Source organism: Ceratotherium simum, chromosome 1 (genome assembly GCF_057802395.1).
Source record: "Ceratotherium simum simum isolate JZ-2026a chromosome 1, ASM5780239v1, whole genome shotgun sequence".
NCBI lineage: Eukaryota > Metazoa > Chordata > Mammalia > Perissodactyla > Rhinocerotidae > Ceratotherium > Ceratotherium simum.
In genome coordinates, this window is record NC_141900.1 from 93,381,459 (window position 1) to 93,397,766 (window position 16,308).

The window sequence follows — 16,308 nt, forward strand, 5'->3', positions numbered from 1 at the left end:
GCTGACGTGGAAAGATCTCCAAGATGTATTGTTAAGAGGGAGTTAAAAATAAATCAAGGTGCAGAACAGTGTATAATGTGGCCCTCCTTTCGTATGAAAAAGGAGAGAAAGAGAACACAGACTCATATTTGCTTGTATCTGCTTAAAGAAACACTAGAAAATATATAAGAAACGAATAAAATTCTGACCTAAGGGGCGCAGGGGGAAATTAGCTAGGGACGGTGTTGGCATAACTCTTCACTGTATTCATTTCATGTAGCTTCTATAGTTTGACTTGTAAACCATGTTAATAATATGATCTTTAAAAAAAAAAATAGCAAAATCTGGGAGCCCATGAGGGTTTGAGAAAAACGCGTTTATTTTTAGAGGAATGTGCATGGTAGGGCCTGCAGGCAAGATGCCAGGCATTCTTCATTCAGCAAATACTAAATCCATCTGTAGATAGATAAATAGGCACTGGAAAATAAAGGGGGGGGGGGCTTTCTCCTGCAAAGTCCTCCAGCATCTAAAAGTCCATCTTTTGCCTCTCCTCGGGGAGGCAGACACTCTCTGCCAGGGCCTGTGAGCCTCAGACAGTGTCCATCAGGCATTTCCGGGGCAGCAGGGATGGGCTCCTGGAGGAAGAATCCACTCTGAGTTCAACCTGACAAAAGAGCTCTGGGGTCTCACTCCTTTCTCTGAACAGCCTTTTTCTGAAATACCTTGAAAGCCAGCCACTGTTACTAAGCCCAGGGACATAATCTTGGGTAAGCCTTTCACAACCACACCCCTCTTGGGGCCCCGAGGACAAAAGAGCCCTTAGCACAGCGGCTCTAAACTGGGCACAGTGCCTGGGTGCCTCCCACACACCTGGGGATGCTCAGCCAGAGAACTGCATGGGGTCACGGAAGGGCCTCGGCCTTCTCCTCTTCATCAAACAGAGAAAGCCCACAGACTGTCGATGCGAAGGCCTTTCTGAGACACAACAACTGACCTAAGAAAAATGGCCCATCCAGAGCTGCCTTTGGAGGTGACAAGCAGCAACCAGGTGGCTCTCTCTCCTGAAACACCTGAATATCCGAGGTAACAACAGCTGATGTCCCTCTCGGCCACCCCCTTCCTACTGCCCTCCCCTCCATTCACAGCACACATTTTTTTCTTCTTTCTCTCTCTCTCTCTCTTTCTCACTGTAACCCTCTCTTTCTGTTTTTCTAACACATTACTTTTCACTAGATGTTTCTCTTTTTCTCTGCCAAAGGGCTCCCTTGGTTTTTTAGTGTCTACAGGCACTCAGAGCTAAAGAATATTCTAGAACAATCATACATACTTCTATTGCCAACAGTTCCAGGCAGCTAAGGAGGGTAAGTGTGTGCCTTAAATCTGAGCTTGGCTAGAAAGGAGTCCTGAGAGGGTTAACCAAGGCTTTCCCAATGCCATGAATGCCTATGGCACCTTATGGTGTTAAATAAATTCAACACGGAGGCCATTAGACTGAGGCCTTAATGTTGTGGCAGCCTAAGCAAGCAAACCAAAACCTCAGCCTGCCAATGCCTCGAGGTTACGAAATCAAAACCCAAGAACAACCCATCACATACAGCCAACTGGGCTTGAAGCTACAGCCAACAATCCTTTCCCTACTTTGCTTCCGCATCTCCTCTATAAAAGTCACCCGGAGCTCCTGTTGGTGGAGCCCCCTAACCACTTCCGGTATGGCGCTGCTGGATTTGAATTGATTTTTGTTCAAATAAACTCAAAATGTATAATATGCCTCCATTTACCTTTTAACAATGGTTTAAAACAAACAAAAAAAAACACCAGAAGCCGACTAACCTGTTAGGGACTCCCGTTGTCTGCACGCTGTGCTGGTACATCCGGGAGGACCAGCCAAGAGGGCCTACCTAGAGCCTCCCTATCCCTTTCACTTGGCACAGGCCAGATAATACTTTTCTCCTTTCTAGGCAGAGGGTCTCCCACAAAAATCAGAAATGGTATGACAGGAAAAGCGAAGCAAACTTGCATCTCCTCTTTCCTACCTATTAAGAGCTACTGACCTGGCCACAGGTGCCTCAGTAACAGATTTCTAAATATCATTTGAAATGCCGCTCTTAGGTTACTGAAAGGGGTGGAGACAACGAGCTACTTTGCCTAGAAGCTCTGAGGCATCAAGGATATTGAATTTCCTGATCTCTGTCTAGGATAATGAGAAAGGATCGCCATTTCCTTTACTCTTGAAACATTTCTCCTCCCGCGAACCCAGATTCTAAAGCCACGATGGGATTCATTGTTACAGTTATGACACTTTCTGAAGCATACTGCAACATAAATTAAAACAGCAAGAGTATTCAATATGATAGTAATAACAGGTGTCATGAAAACGAAAGGAATTACTTGAAAGCAGTATATAAAGCTGAAAGGCATTAATGTGTATCATTTAGTGCAAAGAAATACTGTCCCAATAAGGATTCTAGTCAATATTATTAATTTTTTAAATTTAATCCTTTCGTTACCGATAATAAAGGCAAATGCCAACCCTAATTAAATTGTCCCAAATCAAACCCTGAGTTACTTTCTAGTGGAATGAAGGTAGACTATGCTTCCATGACAACTGTTCATATGTGACATCTACACATTAAGTATATAGCACAGCACATACCTTTTCTATGACAAACGCAAATACAAATTTCTTATTTGTTGACCATACGAATGAACTGTGCTTCTAAATCTGGACTGAAAGTATAAATACAAAGGGGGGTGATGGCATGACTGAAGACAGAATTAAGAAGAGCAGAGCCTGTGCAGGGGATCTGACTCAATAAGGCAGAGAGAGCTTCTCTACCATCCATGAGACTTAGGGGTCTGCATTCAGAATTCCTAACAATGAGCTTCATATGAGAACAAGGGGGAGAAGTCAGAAAGAAACTGACACAAAGAAAGAAAAAGGGAAAGTAAGACAACTTCAAGTACGACATTATTTAGTTCTAAACAGATGGCAAGAAGCCCAGGAGATACATGAATATTACAAATAGGTAGGAGGCTCCTTGCAACTACTGTCATCCAAAATCAACATTTAAAAACACTGAATTGATCAGATAAATTGTGAATTCACTTTACAAAGGGTTTAAATCAGAGTTGTTTTAAACAGGCAAGAAGCCTTCGTGGAGGTCTGTTTATTGGCCTCTCCCGGTCATCACTTCAGTGCAGGGAGCTGGGTTTATTCACAGGTTTACCAGGGTGGCCCCAGGGCAGCAGCTTTCTTGAGCGTCAGCGCCCAAGTCGTAGCAGTCTATCAATGTTTTGAAAAATCACCCTGGCTAGGAGTAAAAGTAAAGTAAAAGCATTAGCTGGAAATTAAGCATGTACGTAGAGTGGTAAATAAAATTCAGCTTTTGAAATTTGTATTTAGAATCAAAGTTCTTAAGAACAGAACTATTTCATAAAGCAAGCTACACCCGTGGTACAGACGAATCCCAGCACGTTCTCCCACATCCCCGTTCTCTTCGACTGCGCCCCGACACCGGGTAACCCAAAAGAATGCAGGCAGAGCAGACGCACCTTCTTTAGGAGAGAAGTTTAGGAATTGATCCACTTCATGAGGCTCCAGCTTAATCTTGGGAATAATGGTCTGGCACGAGGAGTCAACCTAAATGAAGAATTTCAAACATAGTTGTTTTTTTTGTGTGAGGAAGATTAGCCCTGAGCTAACATCCGAAGCCAATCCTCCTCTTTTTGCTGAGGAAGACTGGCCCTGGGCTAACATCCGTGCCCATCTTCCTCCACTCTATATGGGACGCCGCCACAGCATGGCTTGAGAAGCTGTGCGTAGGTGCGCGCCAGGGATCTGAAGCTGCGAACCCTGGGCCGCCGCAGCGGAGCGTGCACGCTTAACCGCTACGCCACGGGGCCGGCCCCTCCAACACAGTTTTTAAAAACCAATAACAACCCTGAAGAACACCCAGGGGAGCTATCTGTCATCTGTGTCTTCCTCTCCAGGCAGCCCCGCTTCTCTGGAGCCGGCTGAGCCCACCGAGCACAGGCTGCTGCTTTGACAAGGAGGCGTTTTAGTTCTTGACCTGTCTCTCATTGCCAAACCTGGCATTACAGTGGATGCAACCCTCGGAATTCTAAAACTAAAACCTCAGAGCTCACATATCAGTGCTTCTTGCTACTGTTTTTACGGTAATATAAGGGCATTTTATCATGAAATAGTCTGGTGAATTTTTAAAAGGCCACAGGCCTCCACCAGTTTGTCCTGCAGTAGGAACTACATGAACCAAGCCCATCCGTTCTCTCCAGGCTTCCTGATGCCTGACCACATCTAACCATGAAATACAGAGCAGAGAAAGGAGAACAGGCATCTGGCCCACACACAGGGAGAAAGGCCATAACCCTAACCTTTCTGATACATACTTAAAAATCAACTGAAGTAAAATCTTGTACAGCAAGGAGACTAATACATGCTCTAGAAGCCCAGTGCAACAAAGAGACTCAGGTAACTATTGAGAAAGGAACTACAGAGGGCAGCTGCAGAGGTGTTCAGTCTATAATCCTTCATCTCCTACACAGATAGAATGTAGGAGCACCAAGAATGGATGTGCAGCAAGGCCTTGGTGGCTCTGCTGCTTCTGTGTTCCCTTGTCCTGAACAGGTAGACCACTCCACCTTGCTCAGAGGAGATCCGACTTGAAGAACGTCAGTGGAGGCATTGTTTATAACCTGAGGCTTTGAGCCTAAGGAAAGTTAGGACTGGCTTCCAACATCTGTAAGATGTACAAGTATGATCCTGGTCCAATGCCAGACACTGGAAATACCACAGACAAGACGAAGTTAAACTAAATTCTACTTGCTGCAGGAGTCGAATCAAGCAAGGAAGAAATTCCCAATTTCTTATGCTTTCCACAGTAATACAATAAGAATTGTAGGTGGGAGACCCCTGTATGGGTCAGGGCAACTCAGCATTGCATTAGGAAAGTAAAATATTACATAGGAACCACCATTCCCAACAGCCATGGCACTGTAAGCCACAGATTGCATTGTCGTCTTCACCACTCCCTTTCCACTGGCTTAAAATCAGTCCCATGGAGAATTTTTTTTTATCATGGATATTCATCTGGTTTTTATTTTGTAATAGAAATCACAGGAAAAATGAAATCAGACTTGCTACCAGTTTTTCTAGGCAATGTCTTTAAATGAAGTATATAATCAATGCTGACACCAAATCAATATATCCTTGATATACACATACATACATACATAGTTATATATCCTTAGACATAGACAGCCACTAGCTCCAAAAAGATTAAATGCCTTACTGGCGAATGAGGATCTGTATCGTTTGATCCAACCCCTTTATATGGAAGAAAATTGAGTATACCCCAGGATTTATTTCCAGAGGGGGTTCCTCCTTTTCAAAAGGGGTGGAGATGGCTGTGATGGTCAGAGTGACAGAGGGAACAAGTCCTGGGGGTGGCTCATCCGTAATTGGTTCTGTCTTGATGGTTGTTGATGCGAAGTCTGTAGACAGGTACCATTTCTCACTCTCCACCTCATCTATGGGAAAAAGACAAACACATATGTGAATTTGTTCAGGGCATCAGGCATAAGTAAAACAAGTGACCACTGATCTTTCTCCTCAAAGAAAGCTCCAACAAAGAATTATTGAGAGTAGAATAACAGGAAATAAAGTGAGGATGTGAGAGAGGAGATGAATGGATAAAGAAATGAATGGCAAAGTAAGAATCTATACTAGTATTTGCTTGTGTATAAGTATGCCAAAAGAAACTCTGGAAGGATCTGTATAAAAGAAAGAAGCTTGGCTTCCTCGGCCAAGCAAGAGAAGACTGGGTAGATGGGGAACAGGATAGGAGAGTGAATTTCAATGTGTAATGTTCTATACTTTTTGGTTTTCAAACCAAGTGAATGTGGTATCTGTTCAAAAATAAGTAAGTACATTTAAAAATAAGAAGTGAATGGTGAGCAACCAAGTCTCAGGAAAGAGTTAAAGAGACAATGGTTATGAGGTCTCTATCCTTCTCCCCAATGGACAGTTATTTGTTTTCTTAGCTTTTTTTCTTCTCACTCCCTGCCTTTTGTCCTCTTCTGTTTCCCTATGACCCCACTTATGCCTTAAACCTGACCTAGACTTCTCGAACTTTACTTAGCCCTCTGGGAAACTTCAGCATTTGTAACAAACATCTGCCTGAAATGGACTAAATACTCATCCAGAGAAAAGGACCAGATCTTAGCAAGCCTGGGTCTTCGCTTGCTGCTGGCTTTCAGGATTATCACGAGGCCCGGGGATGGCAACGAAGCCACAAGACAGAACAGACAGAAGCACCGCTACCATTTAACGCACATTCTTCTAGGAGCCTGCACAGTACCATGTGGTTCTTACCAAGTTACTTCAGAGCCAGCACCTCAGCACAGCCAAGGAGAAAGAGGCAGGAGGGCAGGAAGGGAAAAGACAAGGAGGTTGCAAATGGGTACAGAACAAGAAAAAAACAAGCCAGAGATACCCAAAGTCAGCATTCCTTACCTGATCCCAGTTTCACTAAAATGAGGCTAAAATAAAGCAAAGATATGCTCCTTGCTTTATAAAAACATTTAAACACACACACTACATGCTTAGTGAACCATTACTGCAGAGGGGAGAAAAGTCGTTCACATTACGAAACAATTTTAAACTCAAGAATTAGGCTCAAGTTTTCTGATGAAAAGGTACATGAAAATCATTCAGAACTGCTACGGATCGGGGGAGAGCGGGCACAGAAGCTAAACACTAAAGTTTGCAATTATTAAAATGGTATTTCATAAGCAACTTCCTTCAATCACAGGAAAACGTTAGATTCACATTCACAAAGGAAAATCCAATTTAAAAGTGACTTGATTAATTATCCGAGTCCTAATTTATTTCCTGAGGTAAAATAAAGACGGCCAAGACTTCTGTAGGTTGAAGACATTTTGCTTTTAGAGCTGGTTCTACAGAGCTGCTGAGTGCTGTGGTGCGCTGGGGGAATTTCCATCATTCACGGGGTGTGCCCCACATCCTGGCTGAGGGGGAAGGGAGGAGACAAAGGGGCTTTTGACGGCGGCCAGAGGAGGGAGACCACACTGTACCTGACACAGACCTCTGCTAGCCAGAGGGGCGCCCAGCTCAGGTCAGGGAAGCCACTGCAGGAGGAGCCAAAAGAACATTCTAGCACCTCTCCCCAAAGGAGCTTGGGAACTAGAAGGCTCTGGCACCTTCAAGGAAGACACGCTCAGGACAGATTCGAGGAAGGGTGGGAGAGACAGATCACAGACCACACTTTCTCCATACAGGATTGATATGTTGATGTCTCTGCTTTGTGAAGTCAACACTTACAGCCTATCCACATTGAGCAATATTTACCCCTGGCAGAGGCTGGAAGAGAGATAGTAGGATGAAATACAGCCTGGGTATAAGTTAAAATTAACAGGAAGGAGGCACCCCTGAGAAAAACGTTGTGCGCAATTACCAGGAAATGGTGAGATAAGGCCAGATCCGTTGTCCATGCAGTTATGATTATGGTGATGAAACTTAACTCACAAGGCAAACAAAAGAAATGGCAAAAATAAATACAAAAAGTAAATAGAAAATGAAATCAGTTCTTCCAGTCTAGCTAAGCCTTTCTCAAAGCACACACATTCATAAAATAGGTCAAGATGGTTTATAGTCTTAAGGCTCAGTGTCCTACACCCCTATTTAGAAATTTTATACATACATAATCATTGCTGTATCAGAGATGGAGACTGAAGGGCAGACGATGATGCTTGAACTGTGAAACAAAACTTCCTCTCTCAAAGACGACAAACTCTCCCGGTGAGAAGCCAAGGAAGCTGCCCCTCCTCCCCTGAGCTTTTTCGAGGACAAACAACTGGTGTTGCCTTCACACTCCCACTGCAATTATTAGCTACAGTAATGGTTCACTAAGCATGTAGTGTGTGTGTTTAAATGTCTTTATAAAGCGAGGACCATATCTTTGCTTTATTTTAGCAATTTATTACTCTATCTTGAAAGACGTTTTTTGAGTTAGAAAGACTTAAAGGCCATCGAGCTCAAATACATCATTTTATAGATGAGAAAACTGACACGCGGGTCTAGATCACACAGCAATTTAGTAGTAGAACCCAGATCTCTGCACTCCCGACCAGAATTCTTTCCAATAGGAGACAATTTAACATGTGGATAAAGTTTTGTGCACAAATATGCTCCTTGTGGCATTATTTATAATCACAAAACACTGAAAATAATCAAAACATTAAAGAGCAAGGGAAAGGTTAATGAATTTTGGTGCATCCATACAACGGGATATTTTGGCAGCCAGTAATGTTAACATGTACAAAGCCTTTTTAACAACAAGGTGAAGATTTATGATAGAATATGAAAGAAAAAACCTGGGTATAAATCTATATACTATTAACGAAGAAAGTGATAGAAATATGCCAAAATAGTACAACTATCTCAGAGGAATAATTCGGAACATGTGTGACTTTTTCTGTAAATTGTATGCTATTTCTAAATTTCCTGTACTGGGAATATACTGTCCCTGGCTGATGACACGTGGACATGGCCTGCTTCTGCCTGCTCTACTTTATGTCTTACGATGGTAGTTATTAGATAGAAGCCCCAGCAGCTCAAGGTGCTCTTTCAGAGTCCCTTGACTTAACAAGAGTCAATGAGTACCTTCATGTCTGTAATAAAAGGCATTGTGGCTCCTGTTCTTCACTCCTCCCTCAATCCATGTCCTTTGCCATGTAATTTTGCAGTGCCCTCCTACGGTGGACTACCCCTACCCTCAGATTGGCCACATGACTTGCTTTGGCCAACGGGATGTTAGCTTCCTAACACAAGTAGAGTCTTGAAATGTGCTTGCATGACTGGACTTACACACTTGTACTTTTGCCATCACATGAGAAGGATGTGCCAGGACAATCTACTGATCCCAGGAGAAGGATGACAGACACATAAAACAGAGTCACCCCCAAATGAGCCAGGCTAAGATCAGCCAACTCTCAACTGGCCTTACACATGAGTGAATCTAGCTGAAACCAGCAAAATCACTCAGCTGTCCCCCACCTGAATCAGTTAACCTCCAGCCAAGGCACATAAACTATAATAATAATAAATTGTTGTTAAAGCTAATAAGTTTTGGGGGTTTTTGTTATGCAGTAACATGGCTGGCTGATACAATGTAGCTGAATTTGTATACACAAGAAATTAAATCCATTACATCAGAACCTATTACAACAAAATAGCTGTACCTTGTTTCCATAATAATTCCTCTAAACCATCAATTGTGACCCATATCAAGAAATATTTATAGATTGACTGATTAGACCTACCAGTTAAATCATAAAATAAATGACTTAAGATGAAGAAAGTCAGCCAGTAAGAAGTTTGCTGAGAAGAACATTCCAGTGGCAGTTGAAATTAGAGAAAAGAGCTTTCATACTAAACTACTGGGTGTTGGCTTGTACTCTGTCCCTCAATGGAAATAAACATCAAATCAGAGAAAACAAAATGACAAATGCAACCTATGAGGTAGGGGGTTAACAAAGGATAGAGTGAAAGGGAATGAGTAGAATATGTATTATGATTTTTCCACATGACATTATTTTTATAGTTTTATTTTAGTGACAGAAAGATCAGTAGAGCCACCATGACTTAGACCTGGAATTATCCTTAGATGTTTGAGTTACTGGCTACACTACAAAAACAAGAGTCAGTACACACTCTACACCCTCTAATTTCTAAAATTTGAAATTCAGATATTGAGTGCAAAAATTTTTTCCTAAATTGTGTTTACATGCCTTTTAAGTTTCATTTCAGAAGGAAATAGTAGCGCACACCGTGGGGAGTAAGAACAACCGCCATATCATCTGATTTTATTTAAACAGCTTCCTGTCAAAGGTCAAACTCAGCTGGCACATTTCCTGAGTATCACCACTTAGCTATCAGCAAGGAAACAAAAACAAGCCACTGTCTCATGGTGATGAGCAAGTCCTTCACATCCAAGGACAAAATGGAGCAGCTATGAGCCATGGGGCCGGAAGCCAAGATTACCAAGATAGCAGGGTGGACAGAGGGGCTGAAAAAGACACAAAATTGAAGCCAACGTAGAGGCAACCAATGCAGATCCCCAATCACTTCCATGTACTGCACAAATAACTGCACTGAATAGATACTGATTCCTACAAACGGGGAAAAAAAAGATTAAACTCTAAATTGGGAGTAGGCAGGATCTTTATAAACATGTTATATATATATATATATTACATATACATACATACACAAATACATATGTAGATATAGTGTGTGCACATATTCTAAAAAGAGAATCATGTGGGGTCAATACCCTTTATACGATATACACATATATATCCATTTGCTATGTATATAACATGTTTAAAGTGAAAAAGAAATTTTTGTAAATTAAATAAGTATGCCTCATCTATATTCCCCAGCATTTGGCAGCTGTGTTTGCCCTTTGAAATTTTTCAAAGGAGGTGGCAAATCTTGACCGGTTTTTGATGTAAAAATCTCTTAAAGGAAACATGCTAAGGCTGGGTTCTGGAGGCTGGAAGAGGGACAAGAATTCTGCTGAGTGTGTCAGAGTCATATTAAACTACAGCCCACCACACGTTCGAATGGAAGTTAGAGGCCTGTCTGCCCATGGTCTCTCCCTGAGTGTCTTAACTCTGAAATAACCTTCAATCGTGAGTGACACAAAGAGATGCTGATAACAGTAAAAACAGCAAACACTTAACTATGAGTGTTTACTGTGTGCTTAGTATCGTTTTAAGTCTTTACATATATTAATTAATTCAATCCTAGGAGGAACCATGTAAAGTATGCTCTACTATCACCCCCACTGTACAGACAAGGAAGCTAAGAGATGAAATAACGCACCCAAAGTTACACAGCTGGTACAGGGCTGACCTGGGATTCAGACTCAGGCAAACTAGCCCCACGGCCTGTGCTCTTGGCCACTCTAGCACATTGCTTTTCAAGAAATCAGTGATTAAACAGATCTCTAGCCAAGAGTGATTATTCTTCAATTAATGTTATTTTGAGCCTACAATTAGCCACTACAAAAGGTGCAATATTCGTTCTTTCCATATTTCTCATCTCAGTTTATACAGATTTCTAACCCAACGTTTGAGAGGTGAAGAATCCAGTTTAAGACCAACCAATAATAGCTAAAACATTTTTAGTGCTCACCATGTGCCAGGCCCTGTTCCAAATGTTTCCATGCATTAGACGGGCCTTCGTGATCAACACGGTTTTTCTCAGATACCTCCCTTACTCCGTATTCTTTCTACGGTTGTGTATACAGAACCTCTTTGCCTTACTGCTCTCACTCATATTGTGACCAGAAATTATGTACTTAATTATGCAGTAATCTGCATGAGGCGATAATAATAATAGCTAAGATTTATTTAGCACTTACTAATTGCCAGGCACTGTTATAAATGCTTAATATGTATTAACTCATTTAATCCCTAAAATGACAGTATGAAGTAAGTAGTATTATTATTATTATTCCCATTTTAAAGTTGAGGAAAGTAAGACCCAACATTACATCATCAGTAAGTGGCAGAGCCCAGATTCAAATCCTGGCAATGTGACTCCAGAGATTAACCGCTATACTCTATCAGTGTTCTGCGTTTAGCATCAGGTCCTCCTGCAGGATACTGTGTTTAGAGAATGAATTAAATAAATATCTTGGAACAAATGATTGATTTCAAAAGATTTATGTAGTACATACACAAAAAATCCTCATGTACACTTTTTTCTTCATTGATATTAGGACCCTCACTCATGAATATTCAAAGTCATTTTAATGCTAGATAGATATCAACATTGCTTTCTTACACTATTCTAACACTGCAATGGCTAGGCAGACAAAGAAGTCATTATTTCACTTAAAAAGGGGGAAAAACATCATTATCCTTTTTACCTGTTAGAAAAAGAAAATAAAAGGTAATATCAAAAAAGGTGATGAATAGCAAAAGAGCAAATACCACAAGCCCAGGTTTCAGACTCAGAGAGAACAACTGTTCCTCTGCTTGTCCAATGCAACCACATCAGGTTCTTTCTTGAGCCCACCCATGTCAGAGGCCCCAGTTACTCTCTGCAGGTGGATGGCAAATACGTCTTCCTTTTCTACCCCTGAATCTACTCCCTCTAAGGTGGCTCAGACTGATGTTCTTGTCAGTAGCTCAAACTAAATGTGATGAAGATACAGCTATTCATCACTTCTCTGTGACTTTCTTTCAGGTCCCACTTCCTGGGAACATTTCAACATCAAGATGTCTTCAACACTGCAAACAGAAAACCTAAGTCATCTATGACTCATCTCTACCCTTTACTCAGCATACTTGATCTTCTGCTAATCCTGCTCTGGGTTTCATCTAATCATTTCAAAATCCGTTTTTTCTTTGCCATGCGTGTTATACACCTTTCCATTTCTCCCTGTATTATTATATCCATGCACACCTTCCCTGCTCTGGCATCATCAGCCATGAGACATTATTTTCTTCTTCTAGTCTCCAAAAAACACCATCCCACTTTCCCTGTTTCCCACCAAACTCTGAGTCTTTGCCTTCCACCAGGCTGTCCCATTTCCCCCAAGCCACCTCATACCAGCAGCACATGTTCCTCTTTAGCTCACAGACTATTGTTTTCATTCCCACCTGTGGAAACAGCTCCTTAAATTTAGGGTATCCATACTAAGCCAGCCTACCCAGCCATTCCTTGCCCCTGCTGGCTCGAAAAGCCCAGCTAAGTCCATCAGAAGGAAGAGGATTATTTATTTTCCTGGCCCCACCCTCTACAGACCTGCAACAGCCACAGGTGTAGTCCTTTATTCCACCCAAAATAAAGGTGCCTTGACTTGCACATGGTGCAGATACTGTATCAGATCACTTCTGCATTAGTATATTTTATGCTGAGTCTATTGATACATTATATGTTTTCTAACTTCGTATCATCTTAGGAAGATGACTGAAATTAAAGAACAAAGCAAACGAATACCTAGCATGCCAATTTAATTACGAAAGAACATGACTAAAATAGAGTAACGCATGAATATACCTCCATGTGGGGAGGCGCAAGGCTTGGTCATTCAAATAGAAGCCTTTCAGTCCTCAATCAAAGCATAAAGTATCCACAAATATTCCACTTGGATATTTCTGCTTATCTCTTTATAACCTTCTCAATTTTTTTTTTTTTTATACAAACAGAAAATCCTGCTTAGCATCTGGTTAACAGCCTTAATCATGGGGAGAAGCGAATGAGCTGGATGTAGGGTATCTTCCTGGTGGTTTTGATGGCTAAGCCCACACTCCTGGGACTGGCTCCTGTGGGTGCTGAACCACATGACGTTCTTTAGCTCGAGTGTTTCAGAGAAGCCTACAGCCCAATTCAGCCCTGAAGACAGATGACTCCTATGGAAACTTAGAGGAGTATTTCTCAACCATTTTTGGTCACAGACTCTTTTGAAGATCTAAAAAAAGTTATAAATGCTCTCAGCAGAAAAACTGGCAAATGTTGATAGCCCAAACTTTTGTATACAATTTTAGGAGTCTACAGTCCATTTGAGGTCCATGAAAGGATAACAGGATAAGAACACCTATATTTGCCCTATATAATTGACCTAGACTTCAAGGAGGGAAGGGGAGGGGGAAGGGAGAGATAGCAGGGAGAGAACAAGGAAGGAAGAATGGAAAGAAAGAAAGGTTATGGTGGGAGAGAGAAGAGGGGAGGGAAGAGGGAGAAAAAGAAAGAGAAAAATCTTAATAAATTGGGAGAAAGTCTCTACTCAAACTGTTTATCTTATCACTTTGTTTCAGGTTTAGAAGCAATTAGAGAAGAACTGCATTTAACCTAAGTAATATTGGACAAGAAGATCTGGATCATTGGCTTTCCCAGGTAGAATGAAATACTCACTATCCATCACTAGAAACAAGGACTCCTAGTTTTGCTTAAGCTGTTTTCACAATGCAACAGATAAAGAATATTAAATTTAATATGAACAGCAATTTTTAAATGCTGCCTGCTTATGTGTTGCCTAAAGAACCATCCTTCTCCTCCGTCACGGAAGGGATCTGCTTGACAGAGAACTCGGCTTGAGAGGCATCCCTGTGGACTGATCCTCCCTTAAGGGGGGTGCAAACTGGGGTTTAAACGAATAAAATAATTCTGTTCCCAAACATTTGCCCATCCATAGAACTCAGAAAAATAATTGAAACTAAGACCTAGACCTAGCTTTCCTCGGCAAGTTCCCCATCCATTCAAGCACACTGCCTAACTTTGACTTCACACATCCCAAATGGTTACTATCTGTGTTCGTTATTCCCTACTTATGAAAGTGCTTTTGCTGGCAAAGGAAGGTAGCTTTTGCTCAGAGAAAAAAATAGTTCTTAATGAAGATAAACTGTGGATCAGAAACTCTTTGCAAAATATATCTGACCCGTTGTACCTGTTCTCGGCAAACGACTAGCACAGCCTATTGTGGCACAGGATCTATAAACAGAACGAGGCGCCAGTTGGGGGAACTGAATGGTGTGTGCTTTGTCCTAAAGATAAGAAAGCCTTCCTGGAAGAGATTGACTGATTATCTCTCCCACACTAAGCTATTAACATAGGTGGCAGCACCCATGGGTTCCTTTATGCTGCATTTATATTGATCAGAATTAAAAAACAAAGACAGAGTGTCATCACGGAAGAGAAAGGGACCCTGAACTTTTGGAAATCTGCTTATTTGCAATCATATCACTAGGAATCTTGTTTTAGAAGAATCAGTGTCCTAGCCCTCTGCCCTCTATCTGCTTCCTTCTAATCATTGTTATTGTTTCAACTCTACTCCACGCTTCAAGGCCCAAATAAAATTCTGCCGTATCTTCAATGCGTGTGCTCTCTCCGCTCTGAACTTCTACAGTTTCATTTCCTCTTGGGACATTGCTCATATTATGTCTGATAAGTACTGGGGTACATGGTATTTTCACTAGACTCTGAGCTACATCGTAGGCAGGATCTAATTTTTACTATTGTGTCCCAAAAGTATCTAGGATGGTGCCTGACACACAACAAATATATGTGGAATTGAAGGGAAAAGTGAGTCTGCCTAGATTGTTTAGGCATCTCTAATTTGCATATTCTACAACAGCAAGGCTGTGGAATGGCTGATTACTCCACAAATGCTAACTGTCTGAACACAATATATAAGTATTGCTACATTGTCATCACATACCTGCCATGGGGCCTTTGCACTTGCTGTTTCCTCTGCCTAGAAGCCTCTTCCTGAGACACCTAGTTCTTTCCCTTATCTCCTGCTGATCTTTGCTCAAATGTTACCTTCAAAGAAGGGTCTTCCCTGTCTACCCAATTCAAAATTTCAATTCCTCTCCTGCTATGGTTTGAATGTTTGTGTCCTCACCAAATTCATATATTGAAATCCTAATGCCCAATGCGATGGTATTGGGAGATGGGTCTTTGGAAGATGCTTAGATCATGAGGGTGGAGCCGTCATGAATGGGTTAGTGCTCTTATAAAAGAGACCCCACAGAGCTCCCTAGCCCCTTCTGCCACGTGAGGATACAAGAAGAAGTTTGCAACCAGAAGAGGGGCCTTACCCAACCATGCTGGCACCCTGATCTCAAACTTCCAGGCTCCAGAACTGTGAGAAATAAATTTCTGTTGTTAATAAGCCACCTAGGCTGTGGTACTGTGTTATTGCAGCCCAAATGGACTAAGACACACACACCCCATTTCAGCAACTCCCTATTCCTTTTCCTGATTTATTTTTCTGTATACCACTGATCACCATCTAATATACTATATATTTTACTTCTTTTTCTTATTTTACATCCCCCCCATATCATAGAATGAAGCAGAAATCTTTATGAATTGTGTTCAATCCTTTACCCTCCAGTGCTTAGAATAGTCCATGGTAAGTTAAGCACAAGGTAGGTACTCAATACATAACTATGGAATGAATTTTTTAAATGAATCATAAAGCATTTGTAAAACACCTACTTCTACTTAGCATTGTGCTTGATCCTGTATAAGAAAATTGCTATAGGCCAAGAAATACCAGCTGATCAAACACATGCACCCTAGTGTGTCCGCACAGTGAGGGTGAAAGCAATGCATGAGACAGCAGAGCAGGTGTCTTTCCTGATGCCATCACCAAAGGTTAGGAACATGCTTCAGTCTTCCATACCTTCTCCCTTAACAACTCAAGAACCACTAAATGAATGGATGGCTACACTGTATGGCACTGATAACATGTGACAAAGGAGTTCAGA

The 16,308-nt window shown here is 41.6% G+C and overlaps 1 protein-coding gene across 5 annotated transcripts in view; it reads right to left on the reverse strand.

Annotated features, from left to right (window-relative positions):
• Nucleotides 1–16,308, reverse strand: part of CREB3L2 (cAMP responsive element binding protein 3 like 2) — a 106,442-nt gene that overhangs the window by 26,898 nt on the left and 63,236 nt on the right. For all 5 annotated transcript variants that reach the window (XR_015552257.1, XR_015552256.1, XR_015552255.1 and 2 more), the window contains exons 3-4: nucleotides 5,351–5,526; nucleotides 3,532–3,619 (exon numbers count right to left, since the gene is read on the reverse strand). Coding sequence is in view for 2 of the 5 variants with exons in the window: in XM_004430719.3 (XP_004430776.1) it covers nucleotides 3,532–3,619; nucleotides 5,351–5,526 (264 nt within the window). In the remaining 3 variants the exon portion in view is untranslated. The remainder of the gene's footprint in view (nucleotides 1–3,531; nucleotides 3,620–5,350; nucleotides 5,527–16,308) is intronic.